Source organism: Rhinoraja longicauda, chromosome 38 (assembly GCF_053455715.1).
Source record: "Rhinoraja longicauda isolate Sanriku21f chromosome 38, sRhiLon1.1, whole genome shotgun sequence".
NCBI classification, from domain to species: domain Eukaryota; kingdom Metazoa; phylum Chordata; class Chondrichthyes; order Rajiformes; family Arhynchobatidae; genus Rhinoraja; species Rhinoraja longicauda.
The window spans coordinates 12,927,823-12,951,872 of NC_135990.1; the positions used below are offsets into that span (position 1 = coordinate 12,927,823).

The 24,050-nt window shown below is 48.9% G+C and overlaps 1 protein-coding gene across 1 annotated transcript in view; it reads right to left on the bottom strand.

Annotated features, from left to right (window-relative positions):
- ptpn9a (protein tyrosine phosphatase non-receptor type 9a) overlaps positions 1–24,050 on the bottom strand; it is a 97,861-nt gene that overhangs the window by 49,296 nt on the left and 24,515 nt on the right. The window contains exon 3 of the mRNA XM_078429804.1: positions 2,765–2,889. Within this exon, the coding sequence (XP_078285930.1) occupies positions 2,765–2,889 (125 nt within the window). The remainder of the gene's footprint in view (positions 1–2,764; positions 2,890–24,050) is intronic.

Here is a 24,050-nt window from a genome sequence, read left to right on the forward strand (position 1 = left end):
AAAGACATGCAAGTATGTAGGTTAATTGGCCTGGTATAAATGTGAAACTTGTCCCGCGAGTGTGTAGGATAGTGTTAAGGGGCTCGCTGGTTGGCGTGAGCTCAGTGGGCCCAAGGACCCGTTTCTCTAAATTAAAGCTCTGATGCAGCTTTCTAAGTTACTTAATACAAAATTTTAGCAAATTTGTTGAGGATTGACATGTTCAAGAAACCATGCAGGAAGTCTGTCACTTGAGATCTCATCTGTTAAAAGTAACATTAAATTTTCCTCCATATTATCAGTGCACTGTGGACAGCTTGATTATAATCATGAAAAGTCTTTGCTTAGACCGGCACGGTGGCACAGCGGCAGAGTTGCTGCCTTACAGCGAATGCAGCGCCGGAGACTCAGGTTCGATCCTGACTACGGGCGCCGTCTGTACGGAGTTTGTACGTTCTCCCCGTGACCTGCGTGGGTTTTCTCCGAGATCTTCGGTTTCCTCCCACACTCCAAAGACGTACAGGTATGTAGGTTAATTGGCTGGGCAAATGTTAAGAAAAGAAATTTCTGAACTTTTCATTAATGTTGCCTTGTGCAGATTGTCCATAGCTAAAGTTATTTTTTAAATTGGAAAGAGGACAATCAGTCTGAGTTACTGCTTGCAAGACAAGAGACAAACAAATGTAGAAAACAAAGGGAACAAGATGATATATTTTGCACTGAAACGATGGATAAAGAAAGCAGCTTGCATCTTTGCATGTCCAACTTTGGTCAGTGTAACTGTAAGAAGAGGACTGGAATAGATTACTCTCTCCATAGAATCATAGAGTCATAGAGTGATACTATGTGGAAACAGGCCCTTCGGCCCAACTTGCCCACACTGGCCAACATGTCCCAGCTACACTAGTCCCACCTGCCAGCATTTGGTCCATATCCCTCCAAACCTGTCCTATCCATGTACCTGTTTTAACTGCTTCCTAAATGTTGGGATAGTCCCAGCCTCAACTACCTCCTCTGGCAGCTTGTTCCATACATCCACTACCCTTTGTGTGAAAAAGTACCCCCATTAAATCTTTTCCCCTTCACCTTGAACCTATGTCCTCTGGTTCTTGATTCCTCTACTCTGGGCAAGAGACTCTGTGCATCTACCCGATCTATTCCTCTCATGATGTTATACACTTCTATAAGATCACCCCTCATCCTTCTGCGCTCCAAGGAATAGAGACCCAGCCTACTACACCCTCTAGTCCTGGCAACATCCTCGTAAATCTTCTCTGAACCCATTAAAGCTTGACAATATCTTTCCTATAACACGGTGCCCAGAACTGAACACAACTCTAAATGCAGTCTCACCAACATCTTATACAACTGCAACATGACCTCCCAACTTCTATACTCAATACTCTGAATGTCATTGCCACAGACGGCAGTGGAGGCCAAGTCATTGGATATCTTTAAGGTGGAGATTGATAGATACGATTAGTAAATGGTGCCAGAGGGTATGAGGAGAAGGCGGGAGAATGGGATTGAGAGGAAAAGATAGATCAGCCATGATTGAATGACCAAGTAAACTTGATGGACCGAATGGCCTAATTCTGCTCCTATGACCTATGAACCTATCACAGGGAAGAACACGCAAACTCCACACAGACAGCACCGGAGGTCAGGATTGAACCCGGATTGCCGCCAACGTCAAGAAATGGTTCCTCCAACTGCACCACAGCAGCGCCCTCAACAGTCCTGGAGGACCGCATTCGGTTCCATTTCTCAATGTCGCCCATCATGTTTCAGTAAGTCACTTGATAGCAGCCACACACAGTCCCTCATGTGATTTTCTTATCGTTCAAAGGACCTAGTGTTTCCCAAAACTGAGGGCTGGGGAACCAGCTATTCCTGAGTTATTGCCAGGGTAATAAAAGCCACAGTTCCAACTTAATTGGTCAAGCAGTAGAGAGACTACCAACAGAAAATGAAACTGCATTTATGAAATAAAGCATACAGCGCCTGATATAGAGACAAAGAACTGCAGATGCTGGTTTATTAAAAAAAGACACAAAGTGCTGGAGTAACTCAGCGGGTCAGGCAGCATTTCTGGAGAACATGGATCGGTGACGTTTCGGGTCAAGACCCTTCTTCAGAAGCCAATGGAATGTTGGCCTTCATAACAAGAGGAGTTGAGTATAGGAGCAAAGAGGTCCTTCTGCAGTTGTACAGGGCCCTAGTGAGACCGCACCTGGAGTACTGTGTGCAGTTTTGGTCTCCAAATTTGAGGAAGGATATTCTTGCTATTGAGGGCGTGCAGCGTAGGTTTACTAGGTTAATTCCCGGAATGGCGGGACTGTCATATGTCAGTACCAGATCTAACGAGGCATAATTCACGTATTTGAGAAGGTTTTGCAAAAAAGAAATATTGTCAATGTTCATGAAAGCCTCGACATCCCAAAATTATTGTGTACTTTGATTAAAAGATTGAAGATCATTTAACGTGTAGGAAAGAACGGCAGATGCTGGTTGAAATCGAAGACAGGCACAAAATGCTGGAGTAACTCAGCGGGACAGGCAGCATCTCTGGAGAGAAGGAATGGGTGAGGACCCAAAACGCCACTTATTCCTTCTCTCCAGAGATGCTGCCTGTCCCGATGAGTTACTCCAGCAGTCTGTGTCGATCTTTGAGGATACATTAACAATGGATTCAGTTGGAAGGCTTTAATAAAATGTTCCTTCTTCTCCCCCCTTGGCTTTCTTGAAGAAATAGCATTGTAAATGTCGCAAAGTATGAGCTGACCTTTCGATGGCTTGGTCCAGCAGGTAGAACAAAGCTTGTAAGACCACCTGCTGCAGGGTTTTGTTGGGCTGGTGTAACTTGGCAGTGAAAAGGGCAATGGAAGCCCCTGACGGATCACGTACACTCTGAGAAAGAAGGAAGAGAAGACAAGTCAGAATATCAGCGAGACCATATTCACAGTGGAGGGATTCATTTAGTCCACACATTACCCAGATGCTCCTCAACCTACGATGCTTCCACTTACGATATTTCGACTTTACGATGGTACAAACGCAGGGCATCGGCAGCTCGCTTCCGGTCTCGTGATCAAGTGTATTTAAATGCCTTTTCGGCTTACGATATTTTCGGTTTACGATGGGTTTATCGAAAAGTACCCCCATCGTAAGTTGAGGAGCAACTGTACAGTGCTACCACTGGTCGTTTAGCTTAGAGATACAACGTGGAAACAGGCCCTTTGGCTCAGCAATAGACTATAGGTGCAGGAGGAGGCCATTCGGCCCTTCGAGCCAGCACCGCCATTCAATGTGATCATGGCTGATCATTCTCAATCAGTACCCCGAACCTGCCTTCTCCCCATACCCTCTGACTCCGCTATCCTTAAGAGCTCTATCTAACTCTCTCTTGAAAGCATTCAGAGAATTGGCCTCCACTGCCTTCTGAGGCAGAGAATTCCACAGATTCACAACTCTGTGACTGAAAATGTTTTTCCTCATCTCAGTTCTAAATGGCCTACCCCTTATTCTTAAACTGTGGCCCCTTGTTCTGGACTCCCCCAACATTGGGAAAATGTTTCGTCCTCTAACATGTCCAACCCCTTAATAATCTTATACGTTTCGATAAGATCCCCTCTCATCCTTCTAAATTCCAGTGTATACAAGCCTAGTCGCACCAGTCTTTCAACATATGACAGTCCCGCCATTCCGGGAATTAACCTAGTAAACCTACGCTGCACGCCCTCAATAGCAAGAATATCCTTCCTCAAATTTGGAGACCAAAACTGCACACAGTACTCCAGGTGCGGTCTCATTAGGGCCCTGTACAACTGCAGAAGGACCTCTTTGCTCCTATACTCAACTCCTCTTGTTATGAAGGCCAACATTCCATTGGCTTTCTTCACTGCCTGCTGTACCTGCATGCTTCCTTTCAGTGATGGATGCACTAGGACACCCAGATCTCGTTGTATGTCCCCTTTTCCTAACTTGACACCATTCAGATAATAATCTGCCTTCCTATTCTTACCACCAAAGTGGATAACCTCACACTTTTGCTCAAGATTGGCGGCCCAGGGGCAGAATGGTTGAATGAGCCCTGGTTCGATCCTGACTACGGGTGCTGTCTGCACGGAGTTTGCATGTTCCCTCTGTGACAGGGTGTTTTTTTTTCGGCTGCTCTGGTTTCCGCCCACACTCCAAAGACGTGCAGCTTTGTAGGTTAATTGCCTTTAGTAAGTTGTAAAATTGTCCCCAGTTTAGTGTACGGGGTGATCGCTGGTACCTCTTTGTACATCTTTGGAGTGCGGGAAGAAACTAGGTTAATTCCCGGAATGGCGGGACGGTCGTATGTTGAAAGACTGGAGCGACTAGGCTTGTATACACTGGAATTTAGAAGGATGAGAGGGGATCTTATCGAAACGTATAAGATTATTAAGGGATTGGACACGCTAGAGGATGGAAAAATGTTCCCAATGTTCCCAATGTTGGGGGAGTCCAGAACCAGGGGCCACTGATTATGAATGATCAGCCATGTTCACATTGAATGGCGGTGCTGGCTCGAAGGGCCGAATGGCCTCCTCCTGTCTACTGTCTATAAAAAAACAAAGCACTGGAGAAACTCAGCAGGTCAGGCAGCATCTGTGGAGGGAAATGGACAGATGCAGTTTTGTGCCGGGACCTTTGTTCAGACAGTGTACTGTGTGGTCTTGTAGGAAAATAACTGCAGATGCTGGAACAAATCGAAGGTATCACAAAATGCTGGAGTAACTCAGCGGGTCAGGCAGCATCTCAGGAGAGAAGGAATGGGTGACGTTTCGGGTCGAGACCCTTCTTCAGACTACTTGTGTAGTCTTTGTGCATGAATGCTCACACTTCCCAAAAGCCCATCCACATATACAGCGAAAAGTTTGAACTTAAAGTTTAAAATCAATCCATTCTTTCCCAGTCCTTTATGTGCCAAACGATTCCTTTTACTGGAAATGTAGGGTTGTCCTATGACTGTACAAACGCATTAAAAAAAACGGCCTGCCATAATCCCATGGCTGTGCTCAACTCCAGTGCAAACAACTTCCTTTCCCTGTCAATCTTCCTCACATCTGGCATTCCTATTCGGCAGAGCGAGCCAGGCAGAACTATCCAGTGGCAGCAAAATCTTGCAGCTTCACAGTTCAACTGGTTGCTGCAAAGATCCAGAGTTGGAAGCGTTTGCTTCCACCTCCCGGCACTTGGGAAGCCTTCTCGGCTTTGTGGCTAAAAGCACAAAAAGGTTTGGCAACACTGGGTCACACTGGAACCATGTAGAGGAAGGAACTGCGGATAGACATAAAATGCTGGAGTAACTCAGCGGGACAGGCAGCATCTCGGGAGAGAAGGAATGGGTGATGCTTCGGGTCGAGACCCGAAGGGGCTCGACCCAAAACGTCGCCCATTCCTGAAGACAGGTCTCTACCCAAAACGTCGCCCATTCCTGAAGACAGGTCTCGACCCGAAACGTCACCCATTCCTGAAGAAGGGTCTCGACCCGAAATGTCACCCATTCCTGAAGACCGGTCTCGACCCGAAACGTCACCCATTCCTTCTCTCCCGAGATGCTGCCTGACCCGCTGAGTTACTCCAGCATTTTGTGTCCACCTTCGATATAAACCAACATCTGCATTTTTTTTTTCCACAAGGAAGTGCAGATGCCGGTTTACACCGAAATTAGACGCAAAATGCTGGAGTAACGCAGCGGGTCAGGCAGCATCACTGGAGATAGACACAGAATGCCGGAGCAACTCAGTGGGTCAGGCAACATCTCTGGAGGATGAGGATAGTTGACGTTTCGGATTGGGAGCCTTCTTCGGGCATGGTGGCGCATGGTGGTAGAGTTGCTGCCTTACAGCGAGTTTGTACGTTCTCCCCGTGACTGCGAGGGGTTTCTCCGAGATCTTCAGTTTCCTCCCACACTCCAAAGACGTGCAGGTTTGTTAATTGGCTTGGTAAATGTAAAACAAAAATTGTCCCTAGTGGGTGTAGGATATTGTTAATGTGCGGGGATCGCTGGTCGGCGCGGACCCGGTGGGCCGAAGGGCCTGTTTCCGCGCTGTATCTCTAAACTAAATCACCGATCCATGTTCTCCAGAGATGTAGCTTGACCCACTGTGTTAGCCCAGCAATGTGTGGCCTTTTACGAGGTAAATTGTTAACCAGGGCGATGGACAAACTCCCATTCTGCAGTGGGACCAATGTTGCCACTGGAATACTCTGGCCAGCTGGCATTGTATCCACCTATCTCTCGCCACCACATCGATTTTATCATTCACCCCCACCACTGCAATCTGACTGGAGGAGGGTCCTGACCTGAAAGGTCTCCCATCCACTTTATCCAGAGATGCTGCCTGACCCGCTGAGTTACTCCAGCACTTTGTGTGTCTTGTTTTGTAAACCAGTATCTGCGGTTCTTCATCCCAGATGTATTTGTTCATCAGAATTTCAATGTGCTGGGGCGGTACATTGTGGAATGAGCTGGCGGAGGTAGTTGAGGCAGGTGATATCATATCATTTAAGGAACAGTTGGACAGGTACATGGATAGGATAGGTTTAGAGGGATACTAGACCAAGTGGACCTGTTGGGCCCAAACCTCTCCTGCATTGGTGCAGCACCCTCTCCTCCCCCATTCCCCCCACCTCCCTCCTCCCTCCCTCCACCCCCCCCCTCCTCTCCCCCCTGCCCCTCCCCCCACTCCATCCCCTTATCCCCATCCTCCCCCCATCCCTCCTCCCCTTCCCCTCCCCCCCCACTCCATCCCCCTCAACCCCTCCTCCTCCTCCCCCCCTCTCTTCTCCCTCCCTCGCCCCCCCTCGCCCCCCTGCTCTCCCACCGCCCTCCACTCCCCCCTCCCTCCTGCCCCTCCCCCCACTCCATCCCCTCAACCCCCCCATCCCCCTCCTCCCTCCCCCCATCTCCTCCCCTTCCTCCCTCCCCCTCAGCCCCCCTTATCCCCTCCACCCCCCCTCTCTCCTCCCTCCCTCGCCCTCCCCCCTGCTCTCCCCCCTCCCTCCCTCGCCCTCCCCCCTGCTCTCCCCCCTCCCTCCCTCCCCCTCCCTCCCTAGGAGATAGTCTTAAACTTAAAAATGTGAATAACTTAAAAAATATAACACCGAGTTCAATGAAACTTCTTCCATTAGCACCGAAGGGACGACGGTGAGTAAGGTGGGCCTAAAATTTTGGCTGTAGTCCAGGAACAAACATACAAACAAACGAGAGCTTTAGAATATAGATGGACCAAACGCGGGCAGGTGGGACTAGCATAGTTGGGACATGTTGGCCGGTGTGGGCAAGTTGGGCTGAAGGGCCTGTTTGCACACTGAATCACTGTTTCTACTCGAGTTTAGTCGGGTTTGAAGTGGCCTTTGCAACCATTGTGGGATCGGCAAACTGCATCACAGGCAGGCCGGAGGGGACGATAAACCAGTTCGCCTCAACGTCGATTGCAGCGGAAATCCATTATTAAGGAAGCAGCACTGGAGCATTTGGAAAATAATAGGATTGAGCACTGTCGGCATGGATTTATCAAGGGGAAACCACATTCCACAAATCTGTTGTGGTTGTTTGAGGATGTAACAAGCAGTGTAGATAAGGGTGAATCAGCTGATGTGGTGCATTTGGACTGCGAGACAGTGGTGGATAAGGGCCTTCAGAGAGAGGGGTTCATTGGGAAGGCAAGAGTATGAGAGATGGAGATGCTGCCTGGCCCGCTGAGTTACTCCACCAGTTGCTGAAGGTGTGTGTAGAAGCTGAGCCTGTTAGTGGGGGAGGTTTACTACACAGCCTCTGTATCAGCAGGGACAGTGCTGTGTGGGGTGGATGGTACCATAATCCTGCATGCATTTTATATGCAACAAAAGAATTTATGTACAGTAATTCCTCATTGTAAGGGGGGGGGGGGGGGGGGGTGTAGGAAAGAACTGCAGATGCTGGTTTAAATCGAAGATAGACACAAAATACTGGAGTAACTCAGTGGGTCAGGCAGCATCTCAGGAAAGAAGGAATGGGTGACGTTTCGGGTCAAGACCCTTCTTCAGACTGAGGTGAAAATAAAGGAAGGTATGGTGTCCGATATTGCCGATTGTTCGCTATAACTGAGTAAGCTATCATCATTGTATAAGGAGTCGAAACTACTGGCAGCTGGGAAACATTTCTTCACACAGAGAGTGGTGAGTCTGTGGAATTCTCTGCCACAGAAGGTAGTTGAGGCCAGTTCATTGGCTATATTTAAGAGGGAGTTAGATGTGGCCCTTTTTGCTAAAGGGATCGGGGGGTATGGAGAGAAGGTAGGTACAGGCTACTGAGCTGAATGATCAGCCATGATCATATTGAATGGCGGTGCAGGCTCGAAGGGCCGAATGGCCTACTCCTGCACCTATTTTCTATGTTTCTATGTTTCTATGTGTAGATGGGGCACCTTGGGCAAGATGGGCCGAAGGGCCTGTTTCCATGCTGTATCACTCTATAACTCACCACCCCAAACGCAAACGAGGACAGTTACTTTTTTGGGAAATACAAATGGATGGAAAGGACTTTAAGAATATCAGTAAAGCATTAAGCAATTTTAACAGCAGATGCTAGTTAATACACAGTGCTGGAGTAACTCAGCGGGTCAGGCAGCATCTGTGGAGAATAGACAATAGACAATAGGTGCAGGAGGAGCATGGCTGATCATTCTCAATCAGTACCCCGTTCCTGCCTTCTCCCCGTACCCCCTGACTCCGCTATTCTTAAGAGCTCTAATTAGCTCTCTCTTGAATACATTCAGAGACTTGGCCTCCACTGCCTTCTGAGGCAGAGAATTCCACAGATTTAGAACTCTCTGACTGAAAAGGTTTTTCCTCATCTCCGTTCTAAATGGCCTACCCCTTATTCTTAAACTGTACCCCTTATTCTTAAACTGAGAACATGGATGGGTGACGTTTCACAGTGTGCTGGAGTAACTCAGCGGGTCAGGCAGCATCTGTGGAGAACATGGATGGGTGACGTTTCACAGTGTGCTGGAGTAACTCAGCGGGTCAGGCAGCATCTGTGGAGAACATGGATGGGTGACGTTTCACAGTGTGCTGGAGTAACTCAGCGGGTCAGGCAGCATCTGTGGAGAACATGGATGGGTGACGTTTCACAGTGTGCTGGAGTAACTCAGCGGGTCAGGCAGCATCTGTGGAGAACATGGATGGGTGACGTTTCGGGTCGGGATTCTTCTTGGGACTCTCGGTCTGGAGCTGGGGCTGGAATCCGGGTGTGCTGACGGCCCCGGCTTGCTGGAGGTCAGGGGAGAGGCGGGGATCGATGGTCGCGGCCCACGGAAGGCAGATACGGGTGAGTCGTGGTGGTGAGCGCGGCCTGGAAGTGGCAGGGGAGTGATGGGGACGGGGAGGGGGGAGATCTGGACAGTGAATGTGGGTAGGTCCTTCTGCTGTAAACCAAATTCCCTTATAAAGAGGTCCATAAAAAACAGGGGAGTTCACTGTCTATTGTCTATTGTCTATTTAACAGTAAATTTACATTATCGAATCAAACCTTCAGACCCAGTTGAAGTAATAATGTGAAGAATTTAGAATCAAAGTATGAAGAAATAACGACCACTGCCGACGAAATGAACCATTACTAGTTTGTTTGGAATTTAAATTAGAGCTAGAAAACTGGACATGGCCCAGCAAGCAGCTAACGATCTCTAAGAAAATAGTCCATTGACCGCAAACCAACATAGCGTGCACCAATGGGAAAACAAGAGTCTGTTCAAAATGTAAACAGCATTTAACAACAGGAAGGAAGTCAACTAAACAGTCTCAGAAACCCGTGGTTTACAATTTACACCTAGTTTACTGAGAGGTGCTCGAATAAATTAGAGATTTCGGTGGGCCGAAAGGGCCTGTTTCCGCGCTGTATCTCTAAACTAAACTAAACTAAACTAAACTAAACTAAACTAAACTCCCCAGATGTTTGCTCACCAGCATCTGCAGTTCTAGAGTTATATAGAGCTCTTAGGGCTGGCAGAATCAAGGCGTATGGGGAGAAGGCAGGAACGGGGTGCTGATTGTGGATGATTAGCCATGATCACATTGAATGGCGGTGCTGGCAGCGCAGCGGTAGAGTTGCTGCCTTACACCCGGGCTCGAACACCCGAATACGGGGGCCATCAGCACGCAGTTTGTATGTTCTCCCCGTGACCCGCGTTGGGTTTCTCCGTGATCTCCGGTTCCCTCCCACACTCCAAAGACGTACAGCTTTATAGGTGAATTGGCTTGGTATAAATGTAAAACGGTCCCTAGAGTGTGTGGGATAGTGTGAGTGTGTGGGGGATCGCTGGTCGGCACGGACTCGGTGGGTCAGAGGGCTATTTCCGCGCTGTATCTCTAAACTAATCCCTGAACTAAACCGAATGTCAAGGTGTGTTGTTCCTGCAAAGCTTGCCTGTGCTTTTGATTTAGATTTTTAGATTTAGAGATACAGCGCGGAAACAGGCCCTTCGGCCCACCGAGTCCGCGCCGCCCAGCGATCCCCGCACACTAACACTATCCTACGCACACTAGGGACAATTTTTTTACATTTACCCAGTCAATTAACCTACATACCTGTACGTCTTTGGAGTGCGGGAGGAAACCGAAGATCTCGGAGAAAACCCACGCAGGTCACGGGGAGAACGTACAAACTCCGAACAGACGGCGCCAGGATCGAACCTGAGTCTCCGGCGCTGCATTCGCTGTAAGGCAGCAACTCTACTGCCGCGCCACCGTGCTGCAGTTTGTTTAGTTTAGTTTCTCTTTGTTTGTACTTTGAACGCAGACCGTGCCTCTGGGATGGTCGTACATGATCAGCCTCCCATCGTAACTGGTCTTTGCACCTCCACTCAACCGCAGCTAATCCTTTGCTTCCAAGGCAGACAGGGTGGGCCATCTGTTTTACGCACGGGAAATGCTGGAGTAACTCAGCGGGACAGGCAGCATCTCGGGAGAGAAGGAATGGGTGACGTTTCGGGTCGAGTCCCGAAGGGGCTCGACCCGAAACGTCACCCATTCCTGGACAAGTCTCGACCCGAAACGTCGCCCATTCCTGGACAAGTCTCGACCCGAAACGCGCCCATTCCTGGACAAGTCTCGACCCGAAACGTCGCCCATTCCTGGACAAGTCTCGACCCGAAACGTCGCCCATTCCTGAAGACGGTTCTCGACCCGAAACGTCGCCCATTCCTTCTCTCCCGAGATGCTGCCTGACCCGCTGAGTTACTCCAGCATTTTGTGTCACACCTTCGACTTAAACCAGCACCTGCAGTTTTTTTCCTACACCTGTCCATTTGCTGTTGCTGATCCAATTCAGTAATTCAGCCCAGACCGAACAACCCTCACCAGCGTCTACAGAAAGCATTTTATCGGCACGCATCACAGCACCGTTTGGGAACAGCCCCGTCCAACAACGCAGGAAATTGCATCGGATTGTGGACTCAGCCCAGACCACTACACAGACCAACCTCCCATCCATTGACTCCATCTAAACCTCACGCTGCCTCGGCAAGGCCAGCAGCATCATCAAGGACCAGTCGCACTCTGGCCACTCCCTCTTCTCCCCTCTCCCATCAGGCAAAAGGTGTGTAAGTGTGAAAACACGCACCTCCAGATTCAGGGACAGTTTCTACCCAGCTGTTATCGGGCAACTGAACCATCCCATCACCAACTAGAGAGCGGTCCTGACTTACCACACAGGAGACCATCGGACTATCGTTTATCGGACTCTACTGGACTTTATCTTGCACTGAATGTTATTCCCTTTATCCCGTACCTGTGCACTGTGGACAGCTCGATTATGATCATGTATAGTCTATCCGCTGACTGGCTCAAAATAAAAAATGCTTTTCACTGTACCTCGGTACACGTGACAAGAAACTAAACTAGCAACAGAAGGGAGATTTTTTAGAAAGGAGACACCAAGTGCTGGAGTAACTCACCGTGTCAGGCAGCAACCCTGGAGAACATGGATAGGTGAGGTTTTGGTACGGGACCCTTCATCAGACTTAAAAAAAGCAATGGGGTGGTGTGACTTTTATATACTTTAAAAACGACGTGCCCCTTAAGACTAAAGGAAAGTATCTCGGTAAGGACCAAACTGACATATTAAAGTACGGGCTTGCACATCTTTGACTCGATTAATGGGGTTAGAATTTTCCATTAAAAATCTATAATTGGAATAGTGCACATACACCTCAGCATCTCAGAAGAGACCATCTCCTGGTTTGGGTCAGCCCCTCTTTAGATGTTCTATCCCCGCCAGCTCACCACTCGGTTCCCGAGAACCAATTGTAATCCAAACAGTCTGCAAGTGCGAAATGGGGCCGCCCGGCAATATATATAAATATAGTCAACGCTAGTTATAATGTACCATTTCCGTAATTGCCGATTGGCCGCTATAACCGAGCAAGGGATTCGCTCCGACCATCTGGCAGTCACTCCGTGAGACAGCGAGTTGTTTTCAAATACAATGTTCTTTTTATCGGCTAAAAATAAATCTTTGTTTCTGCACACTAAAAATACTAAAGGCTGGTTGTTACATTGTTTAATAGTTCAGTATCGATCGAAGCAATCTCTTGTCAATTTCAATGCCGTGTCAATTTCAATGCCGTGTCGATTTCACTGCCGTGTCGATTTCAGTGCCTTGTCAATTTCAATACCTTGTCAATTTCAATGCCTTGTCAATTTCAATGCCTTGTCAATTTCAATGCCTTGTCAATTTCAATGTCTTGTCAATTTCAATGTCTTGTCAATTTCAATCCCGTGTCAATTTCATTGCCTCGTCAATCTCAATGCCTTGTCAATTTGAATCCCTTGTCAATTTCAATGCCTCGTCAATTTCAATGCCTTGTTAATTTCAATGCCTTGTCAATTTCAATCCCTTGTCAATTTCAATCCTTTGTCAATTTCAATGCCATGTCAATTTCAATCCCTTGTCAATTTCAATGCCTTGTCAATTTCAATGCCTTGTTAATTTCAATGCCTTGTTAATTTCAATGCCTTGTCAATTTCAATACCTTGTCAATTTCAATCCCTTGTCAATTTCAATCCTTTGTCAATTTAAATCCCTTGTCAATTTCAATTCCTTGTCAATTTCAATGCCTTGTCAATTTCCATGCCGTGTCAATTTCCACAGCGTCAGCACTGTAACCAGCAGCCTGCGTTCTTAAGGGGACGGTCCGTTATAACCGATATCTGTTATATAGAGGTCTGTTATAACGAGGGTTCACTGTAAGAACTCAGACCAACCAGGAGTGAGCAGGGCGTTTAACTCAAGCATTCAGATATTGCCATGAATCGAGATCCCGCCCAGCAGAGGATGCCTGCTACCCCACGCGGCCCCTAAATGTGTCCCACTGGTCTCCCAAACAAAAGCTCGTTTGTACATGCAGGCTGCCGTTGGATTTTCATCATCTGGTGAGGACCTGTATATATTTTCACTCAAGGTTAGGGGTGCCAACTATCTCACTCCCAAATACGGGACAAGGTGACGTCACCGCCCCGCGCCCCACGTGACCTCACCCAGCCAGCGGCCACGTGCTCCCGCTCCACTAATGGCAGCCGCTCGGGCCGGGAGGCGGGTTGCTAAGCAACCTCCATTAGGTGGCGCCCGGCCTCCGGACCTACACTGTCCGGACCTAGTGTCCGGACCTACAGTGTCCAGACCAACAGTGTCCAGGCCAACAGTGTCCAGACCTCCAGTGTCCGAGCCTACAGTGTCCGGGCCTATAGCGCCCCCCGAGCCTAGTACGGGACAAGAGTGGTCCCATACGGGACAAACCAATTTAGCCCAATATACGGGATGTCCCGGCTAATACGGGACAGTTGACAAACCTACTCAAGATGTTGGAGTAACTCAGCGGGACAGGCAGCATCTCTGGAGAGAAGGAATGGGTGACGTTCCGGGTCGAGACTGAAGAAGGGTCTCAACCTGAAACCTCACCCATTCCTTCTCTCCAGAGATGCTGCCTGTCCCGCTGAGTTACTCCAGCATTTTGTGTCCATCTTCGGTTTAAACCAGCATCTGCAGTTCCTTCCTAGGTATATTTTCACTCAGACGACAAATCAGCAACAATCCATTATGAGCTTATTTACTTTAAAGCACAAAACAGAAAATAAACCATTTTCTTATCTTCCTTGATTCAATAAACATTAACCATCATTTCCTCCACAGGATTGATTGTCTCTTATCTGCGTGGCCCCTGGGATGACTCACTCCCACTCTGGTTCTGCGGGCCCTGGAGGTGGGTGAGGTCCTGTGTGAGGACCTGCAGACTACCACAGTGATGCTCCATGGTGTGTAAGGGGCTGCTCATTGGGGAGATTCTGCCCTCTTTCTGCCTGTGAAAGTTATGAAGCGACCTCAGATGGTAGCTCAGCTCATTTCCGTCAGATGCCTCTTTCCCTTTCTGAGCGCGTACATTCTAGGGCGGCACGGTGGCGCAGTGGTAGAGTTGCCACCTCACAGCACCAGAGTCCCGGGTTCGATCCTGACCGGAGGTGCTGTCTGTACGGAGTTTGTACACTTTCCTCGTGACACTGCGTGGGTTTTTCCCGGGTGCTCCGGTTTCCTCCCACACTCCAAAGACGTGCAGGTTTGTAGGCTAATTGGCTTGGTATAATTGTAAATCGTCCCTCGTGTGTGTAGGATGTTAGTGCGCGCGGATCGCTGGTCAGCATGTACTCGGTGGGCAGAAGGGCCTGTTTCCGCGCTGAATCTCTACACTAAACTAAAGCATTCGTGGGCCAGTAAATTGAGAAGGATTTTCCTTACAAGGAATTCCAGTGACATCCTGGAAGTGTTATCTCTGTGTTGCTGGAAACCTCTTGGTGTGACAGGGCTCAGAATAGACAGAGCTCAGAGTAGACAGAGCTCAGAGTAGAGTGTCCGCTCTTGGACACGTGGAAGAGGGGATTGCCCGTCTGAGTTCACAGAGAGCAATTGTAGCCTCAGTACCGAGCTTGTTGACTGGAGGGACTAGGCTTGTATACACTGGAATTTAGAAGGATGAGAGGAGAGCTTATCGAAACGTATAAGATTATTAAGGGGTTGGACATGTTAGAGGCAGGAAACATGTTCCCAATGTTGGGGGAGTCCAGAACAAGGGGCCACAGTTTAAGAATAAGGGGTAGGCCATTTAGAACTGAGATGAGGAAAAACTTTTTCAGTCAGAGAGTTGTGAATCTGTGGAATTCTCTGCCTCAGAAGGCAGTGGAGGCCAATTCTCTGAATGCATTCAAGAGAGAGCTAGATAGAGCTCTTAATGATAGCGGAGTCAGGGTGTATGGGGAGAAGGCAGGAACGGGGTAGTGATTGAGAATGATCAGCCATGATCACATTGAATGGTGGTGCTGGCTCGAAGGGCCAAATGGCCTCCTATTGTCTATTGTCTATTGTGTCGTGGTGTGTAGAAAGGAACTGCAGATGCTGGTATATAATGAAGATAGACACAAAGTGCTGGAGTAACCCGGGATAAAGGATGGGGCGGGGATGGGGGGGTAGGTCATCTCAAGATGGAAATCACCATCCAACCTACTGTTTTATGAAAGACCTTCAATCGAATTGAGGAAAATTGTGTTCTGAAAATGAGTAGAGATGTGAAAGAACACATATGTATTGTAATGGAGACTGAGAATCATATTCGGAGTCATAGAGACATAGACCATGATAAGAGGCCCTTCGACCCAACTTGCCCATGCTGACCATCATGCCCCATCTACACTAGTCCCACCCACCTGCGTTTGGTCCATCTATACACTAAAACTCTCGTTTGTTTGTTTGTTTGTCCCTGAACTACAACTAAAACGGTACACGTCAACGATAGCGCGACAATTGTAGGCCCACCTTATTCACCGTCGTCCCTTTGGTGTTATATTTTTTAAGTTGTTCACATTTAAAAGTTTAAATCTATCTCCTAGGGATGGAGGGGGGAGGGAGGATGAGGGGGGTTGAGGGGGAGAGGGAGGGGAGCAGGGGGGGGGAGAGGGAGGGGAGCAGGGGGAGAGGGGAGGGGGAGAGGGAGAGGGAGGGGAGCAGGGGGGGGAGAGGGGAGGGGGAGAGGGGAGGGGGAGGAGAGGAGGGAGAGGAGAGGGTGCCGCACCAATGCAGGAGAGGTTTGGGCCCAATGGGTCCACTTGGTCTAGTATTATTCTAAAACTATCCAGTCCATGTACCTGTCAAATATCTTTTTAAACGTGATATTATCTGCCTCAACTACCTCCTCTGGCAGCTCATTCCACATAGCTTTGTATAGAATAGTTGCCACACTCCTGGTAGGGTCACCCATGGCGGTAAGGTCGAGGGGGAGGCCCCTGACAAAGAGCCATCCAACCAAGACCTCAACGGTGGAACAGACGGATGATGATGGCTGACTTTAATGGAGCGTCACAACGGCTGGGAAGGCGGATGGATGAAGGCCGCAGTGGGCAGGTGCTACAGACGGGAAGGCAGACGTCCCACCCCCACGAGTCTGGGGCAGATGAGGCTGGTCAGCCTGGGAAGGCAATCCATCTAGGAGAGGGACAACTCTGATCTTAAACCTCCACTGCCTTGTGGCCATATCCAGGCATGGAAAAGGCTCCAGGAGTAAACCTCAAGACAAATCCGGAGTCGGAGTCCCTAAGACAGTTAGTCGTTGTCTACAACCTGGTTCTGGCAGCTCCTGCGATGGCGCTGGTGCCAAACTGTAACGGCTCTGTTAGAATGCAGGGCAAATATACCGGGCTTGGAACGAACCACACCAGCATGGATCTCCCTGCGACTGCGTGGGTTTTCTCCGGGTGCTCCGGTTTCCTCCCAGATGCCATTGTCTTTAGAAAGACTGACAGCACGGAACAGCAAAGACGCACAGGTTTGTAGGTTAATTGACCCTCGCGTGTAGGATAGTGCTGTACTGGGATCACTGGTCGGCACGGACTCGGTGGGCCGAAGGGCCTGTATCTCTAAACTAAACACCACTATCAGTACAAGTGAACTGATGTCAGCCTTCTGTCTGGGCCAACAAGCATGGATTCAACAGGACCATGAACTGAAAGTTTAAATGATTAGAATCCATCACATAAAGTTGAAAAGAAGTTGGAATTAGTTGAAGACACAATTGAGATTTTTCTTTTTGTTTTACATCGTGGAAACAGGCCCTTTGGCCCAACGTGCCCACACCGACCAACATGTCCCATCTACACTAGCCCCACCTCCCTGCGTTTGGCCCATGTCCTTTTAAACCTTTCCTATCCATGTACCTGTCTAATTGTTTCTTAAATTAGCGATAGTCCCTGCCTCAACTACCTCCTCATTTAAAATCATAAATAAATTGAAGCAGGGAATCACAAGGGAAATTGTAACTTGAACATTCACGGGCGGCACGGTAGCGCAGCGGTAGAGTTGCTGCTTTACAGCGAATGCAGCGCCGGAGACTCAGGTTCGATCCTGACTACGGGTGCTGCACTGTAAGGAGTTTGTACGTTCTCCCCGTGACCAGCGTGGGTTTTCTCCGAGATCTTCGGTTTCCTCCCACACTCCAAAGACGTACAGGTATGTAGGTTAATTGGCTAGGTAAATGTAAAAAAATTGTCCCTAGTAGGTGTAGGATAGTGTTAATGTACGGGGATCACTGGGCGGCACGGACTTGGAGGGCCGAAAAGGCCTGTTTCCGGCTGTATATATATGATATGATATGATGATGAACATTCAATGGAAAAATCTGGAAGCATATCTTCCTCCAAAATAGCAAAAATAAAATTAAGGGCATCATCTCAACTTCATCCTCACTACAGCCACCAACGTCACCCTGCTCCCTGTGTCGCCCCTCATTCTCTGATGCTCCAGAGAAAACAATTCAAGTGTGTCCAACTTTATAGCTAGTCCAAGCACAAAGTTTTCATAAAGTTCCCATATACAAGAGGTCCTTCTGCAGTGAGACCACATCTGGAGTATTGTGTGCAGTTTTGGTCTCCTAATTTGAGGAAAGACATCCTTGTAATTGAGGCAGTGCAGCGTAGGTTCACGAGGATGGCGGGACTGTCATATGAGGAAAGATTGGAAAGACTGGGCTTGTATTCACTGGAGTTTAGAAGGATGAGAGGGAATCTTATAGAGACGTATAAAATTATTAAAGAACTGGACAAGCTAGATGCAGGAAAAATTCTCCCCGTGACCTGCGTGGGTTTTCTCCGAGATCTTTAGTTTCCTCCCACACTCCAAAGACTTACAGGTTTGTAGGTTAATTGGCTTGGTAAATGTAAAAATTGTCCCTGGTGGGTGTAGTGTGAGCGAATCGCTGGTCGACGCGGACCCGATGGGCCGAAGGGCCTGTTTCCGCACTGTATCTACTGAGGGGTAACTAGCTTCCTAGTGACGCTCTCTAGCGACTATGCTTGTATACGCTGGAATTTAGAAGGATGAGAGGGGATCTTATTGAAACATAAGATTATTATAAGATTGGACACATTCGAGGCAGGAAACATGTTCCCAATGTTGGGGGAGTCCAGAACCAGGGGCCACAGTTTAAGAATAAGGGGTAGGCCATTTAGAACGGAGATGAGGAAGAATCTTTTCAGTCAGAGAATTGTGAATCTGTGGAATTCTCTGCCTCAGAAGGCAGTGGAGGCCAATTCTCTGGATGCTTTCAAGAGAGAGCTAGCTAGGAAGAGCTCTTAATGATAGCGGAGTCAGGGGGTATGGGGAGAAGGCAGGAACAGGGTACTGATTGTGGATGATCAGCTATGATCCACGTTCAGTAACCCGTGCCTGCCTTCTCCCCATAGCCCTTGATTCCACTAGCCCCTCGAGCTCTATCTAACTCTCTCTTAAATTCATCCAGTGATTTGGCCTCCACTGCCCTCTGTGGCAGAGAATTCGAGACCCTTCTTCAGACTGAGAGTCAGGTGCGAAGGGAACGAGAGATATGAAGAGGTACAAAGAACGGGGGATGTTGGCAATTGTTGTGAGCGGATTATTTTGGGGGGAAAAAACCTCTTCTGACATCCTGTGATTATAAAACAGGAAGGATGTCACCAAAAGCATAGAAGCCCGCGTGTACCAATGGTGTGGAGAGAAAAGCACGGAGTAATGTTGGACTGAGGTAAACACGGCGGCAGGAGAGGGAAACATTAGCCGTAGCTTCTGTCAGTACAATCGCAAGAGGGTTTTCCGAGAATTGGCCACAATGTTAAAAAACAGCAAATGACCCTGAAAGATATGCTGAGCATCTGGTGGCCAGTACTCTGAATGATTACTTCCGCTACATATTCACAAAGGAAGGCATGAAAGATTATCACCGCCCCCGCAAGCAAAATAAAGCTCCAAATGCAGTCCACAACCTGGGCCCAGAAGAGATGGAAGCTGTGGACTGGCTGTAAGGTTTAGTGCAACAGCTTTCCCAGGCAAACACAGCCCTCGCCCGGCACTGAGACAACCCGGAGAATAGACTGGTGAATAATCAACAAAGAGTGTACACCGGGCGGAGCAGCGGGTAGTGCTGCTGCCTCACAGCGCCAGAGACCCGCCTTCCATCCTGACCTCTGTGTGGAGTGTGCACGTTCTCCCCGCGACCGCGTGGGTTTCCTCCGGGTGCTCCGGTTTCCTCCCGCATCCCAAAGACGTGAATGAATGAATAGGTTTATTGGCCAAGTATGGCCACACACAGGGAATGTCCCATGGTTCTCCGCTCGCAAGTAACAACACCAACATGCAGGAAACAATTAACAATAAAGCATGAAGCATTAAAACATTAAGAATTAAGTCTGTAGGTTAATTGGCCCTTTATAAGATGTCCCGAGTGTGTAGCCGGGGGTGAGGAAGTAGGATAACATAGAGCGCGTGTGGTAGACACTCTGTGTAAGAAGGAACTGCAGATGCTGGTCTAAACCGGGTGGCTCCATCAGCAGTGGTTGCCACGCCAACAGTCTGTCTGTCCTTTCTTCTTTCTTGTGATTTTTAGTGTGTGTTAAAAGTATGTTTTAGTGTTCCTGGGTTTGTTTTATGTGGGGGGGGGGGGGGGTGGAGTTGGGGGAAACCATTTTTCAATCTCTCACCTCGACGGAGATGTTATTTTTTCCGTATCGTATCTCCGTCCCACTGCGGCCTAACATTGTGGAGTTGGCGGCCTTTCCTGGATCCAAGCCGCGGGTGCGTACGGGACTTTAACATCGCGGAGCTTGCGATCCTTTGCCGGGGATCGAAGCTCCAACCGCGGGGCCTGTGGACTTTAACCGTGAAGCCCAAAGTCTCTGGTAAGAAGAGGCCGACTCAGCCGAGCTCCATGCCACAGAGAGAGTTTCAACCCCCCCCGACACGGGAGTTTCGATCTCCCCGACGGGGGCTTCGATCGTCGGCTGCGGGGCTTTGATCGCCCCGACCGCGGATGATTTGACTGCCCCGACCGCGGGAGAACAAGACGCCGATTTGTCTCAGGTGGTGACAACCTGACCCTCGCAAACCTTGTGAAAAGGTGTCCTCAGTACCACCCCGACAGAAATTATTCTGAGGAGGAAGGAACTGCAGATGCTGCTTTAAACCCAAGATAAGACACAAAATGCTGGAGTAACTCAGCGGGACAGGCAGCATCTCTGGAGAGACGGAATGGGTGAGGTTTCGGGTCGAGACTCTTCTGCAGAATGATGTCAGGGGAGAGGGAGGTACATAGATAAGGAAGTGTAAGGTGTGAAAACATGACAAAGGGAATGGAGAGCAGAGAGAATGGAGAGAGAATGGAGAGATTATTATGAAACACTTCTTTGCACAAAGAATGATCAAGACTTATAACTCCTGCGCTCGGTCCGCGTTGGCCAAACTGATCTCCCGGTGGCCGAGCACTTCAACTCCCCCTCCCACTCCCAGTCTGAACTTTCTGTCATGGGCCTCCTCCAGTGCCATAGTGAGGCCCACCGGAAATTGGAGGAACAGCACCTCATATTTCGCCTGGGCAGTTTGCAGCCCAGTGGTATGAACATCGACTTCTCCAACTTTAGGTAGTTTCTCTGTCCCTCTCTTCCCCTCCTCCTTCCCAGATCTCCCTCTATCTTCCTGTCTCCACCTATATCCTTCCTTTGTCTCGCCCCCCTGACATCAGTCTGAAGAAGGGTCTCGACCCGAAACGTCACCCATTCCTTCTCTCCTGCGATGCTGCCTGACCTGCTGAGTTACTCCAGCATTCTGCGAATAAATACCTTCGATTTGTACCAGCATCTGCAGTTATTTTCTTATATTAAGACTTATAACAGATTGCAATTCATGAACAGAAAGGATAATTAAAGCACATCAGTCTGAAGAAGGGTCTCGACCCAAAACATCACCCATTCCTTCTCTCCAGAGATGCTGCCTGTCCCGCTGAGTTATTCCAGCATTTTCTGTCTACCGAAAGCACATTAAAGGCTGTTTTACAGAAAAGGAATCGAGTAAACAAAGCCAAAATTAATTTTGGATTACATTTACAGAAAGGACCTGTTATTGCTATTAAGTACCCGTAACGAACTACCTCACGCCAACTCAAAATGCATGGTCAGAATATAAACTGTGCAAATCTAATACTTATGGACACATCTTAGGTCCCATTGCAATTTAGTTTAGTTTAGAAATACAGCGTGGAAACAGGCCCTTCTGCCCACCGAGTCCGCGATCCCCGCACACTAGCACCATCCTACAGACACGAGGGACAATTTACAATGATATCAAGCCAATTAACCTACAAACCTGTACGTCTTTTGAGTGTGGGAAGTAACTGGAGCACTCGGAGAAAACCCACGCAGGTCACAGGGAGAACGTACAAACTCTGTACAGACAGCGCCCGTGGTCAGGATGGAACCCAGGTCTCTGGCGTCGTGAGGCAGCAACTCTGCCACTGGGTCAGGTAGCTGGACCCTGGTCCCTGTCTCCTGATTTAGCTGCAATATTTTAGTTTAGTTTAGAGATACAGCGCCGAAACAGGCCCTTCGGCCCACCGAGTCCGCGCCGCCCAGCGATCCCCGCACACTAACACTATCCTACACACACTAGAGACAATTTTTACATTTACCAAGCCAATTAACCAACAAACCTGCACGTCTTTGGAGTGTGAGAGGAAACCGAAGATCTCAGAGGAAACCCACGCAGGTCACGGGGAGAACGTACAAACTCCGTACAGACAGCACCCGTAGTCGGGATGGAACCCGGGTCTCCGGCGCTGCATTCGCTGTAAGGCAGCAACTCTACCGCTGCGCCACCGTGACCGCCATATTGATGAGACTTGGGAGAGAGTTTGTTACCTGCTGAAACCACAGGGGTAGGCAGCACAGTGCAGGAATGGCAAATGCAGATGGATTATAAGACCATAAGACATGGGAGCAGAATGAGGCCATTCAGCCCATCGAGTCGACGCCACCATTTTCCCCTCGTCCCCATTCTCCTGACTTCTCCCTGTAGCCTTTAACACCCTTCCTAATCAAGAACCTGCCAATCCCCATTTTGAAAATACATAGAAAATAGCTGCAGGAGGAGGCCATTCGGCCCTATGAGCCATTCATTGTGATCATGGCTGATCATCCACAATCAGTGACGTGCCCAACTTCTCCCCATACCCCTTGATTCCACTACGCAAGGTCTTCGCCTCCACAATGAATTCCACAGATTCACCACGATTTGGCTAACAAAATTCCTCCTCATCTCCATTCTGAAGCTACGTCCTTTCCTTCTGAGGCCGTTCCCTCTGGTTCCAGACTCTCCCACTACTGGAAACAACCTCTCCACATCCACTCTGTCTAGGCCACTCTATCTGTGTCACGGGTGAGAATCAACTACAGGTCTACCACCACGGCACCCTTTGTTCTAGACCCTTTCTTGATTATCTGCTTTGCCTCTGAGAGGATTCCACCGGTATCAGAACGCTCGGCCTAGGCCCTCGAGAAGCCCAGACGCAGACCCGCAAAGTCGGCCTCGGAAGTCGGCCACGGGAACTAGGGTTGCCAACCGCCTCACTCCCAAATAAGGGACAAAGGGTGACGTCACCGCCCCGCGCCCCACGTGACCTCACCCAGCCAGCGGCCACGTGCTCCCGCTCCACCAATGGCGGCCGCTGTTGCAGTCACGGTGGCGCAGCGGTAGAGTTGCTGCCTTACAGCGAATGCAGCGCCGGAGACCCGGGTTCCATCCCGACTACAGGTGCCGTCTGTACGGAGTTTGTACGTTCTCCCCGTGACCACGCGCGTTTTCTCCGAGATCTTCGGCTTCCTCCCACACTCCAAAGACGAACAGGTTTGTAGGTTAATTGGCTTGGTAAATGTAAAAGATACGGTCCCTAGTGTGTGTAGGATAGTGTTAATATGCGGGGATCGCTGGTCGGCATGGACCCGGTGGGCCGAAGGGCCTGTTACCGCGCTGTATCTCTAAACTAAACTAAACATACACAACTGAAGACACATCCTCTGCACTAAAGCCAGGGTACAGTGAGGATTCAAGAAATGTTATAAACCACAATAAGCCACAGGTTCACAGAACAAGACTTGGGCGAAGCATCCCCACCAAAGGCTTGATGAGCAAAGAAAATCAGCATCTGTTCAACATTAAGATTTTACACAAAGATTAGCACCAATCCTCCAGGTTGTTAGTTCAAAAACAATTGTAAAGACGGATTCTCGATCATTTGCAAAAATACAACATGTTTCTGCGCTCTTCCAAGCCCCCATCTTTACTGAAGAATCTGAAGAAGGGTCTCGACCCGAAACGTCATCTATTCCTTCTCTCCAGAGATGCTGCCTGACCCGCTGAGTTACTCCAGCTTCTTGTGTCTCTCCCCATCTCTCCTCCACTGGTATTGGTGTTGGTCTATTCTTGTCACGTGTACCGAACTTCATTCGGGTGATGGCCGGTCAAACAAGACTATATCAGTTCAGTCTAGTTTATTGTCACGTGCACCGAGGTACAGTGAAAAGCTTTTTGTTGCGTGCCAACCAGTCAGCAGAAAGACAATACATGATTACAATCAATGCATTTACAGTGTATAGATACATGATAAGGGAATAACCTTTAGTGCAAGGTGAAGCCAGCGAAGTCCGGTCAAGGATAGTCCGAG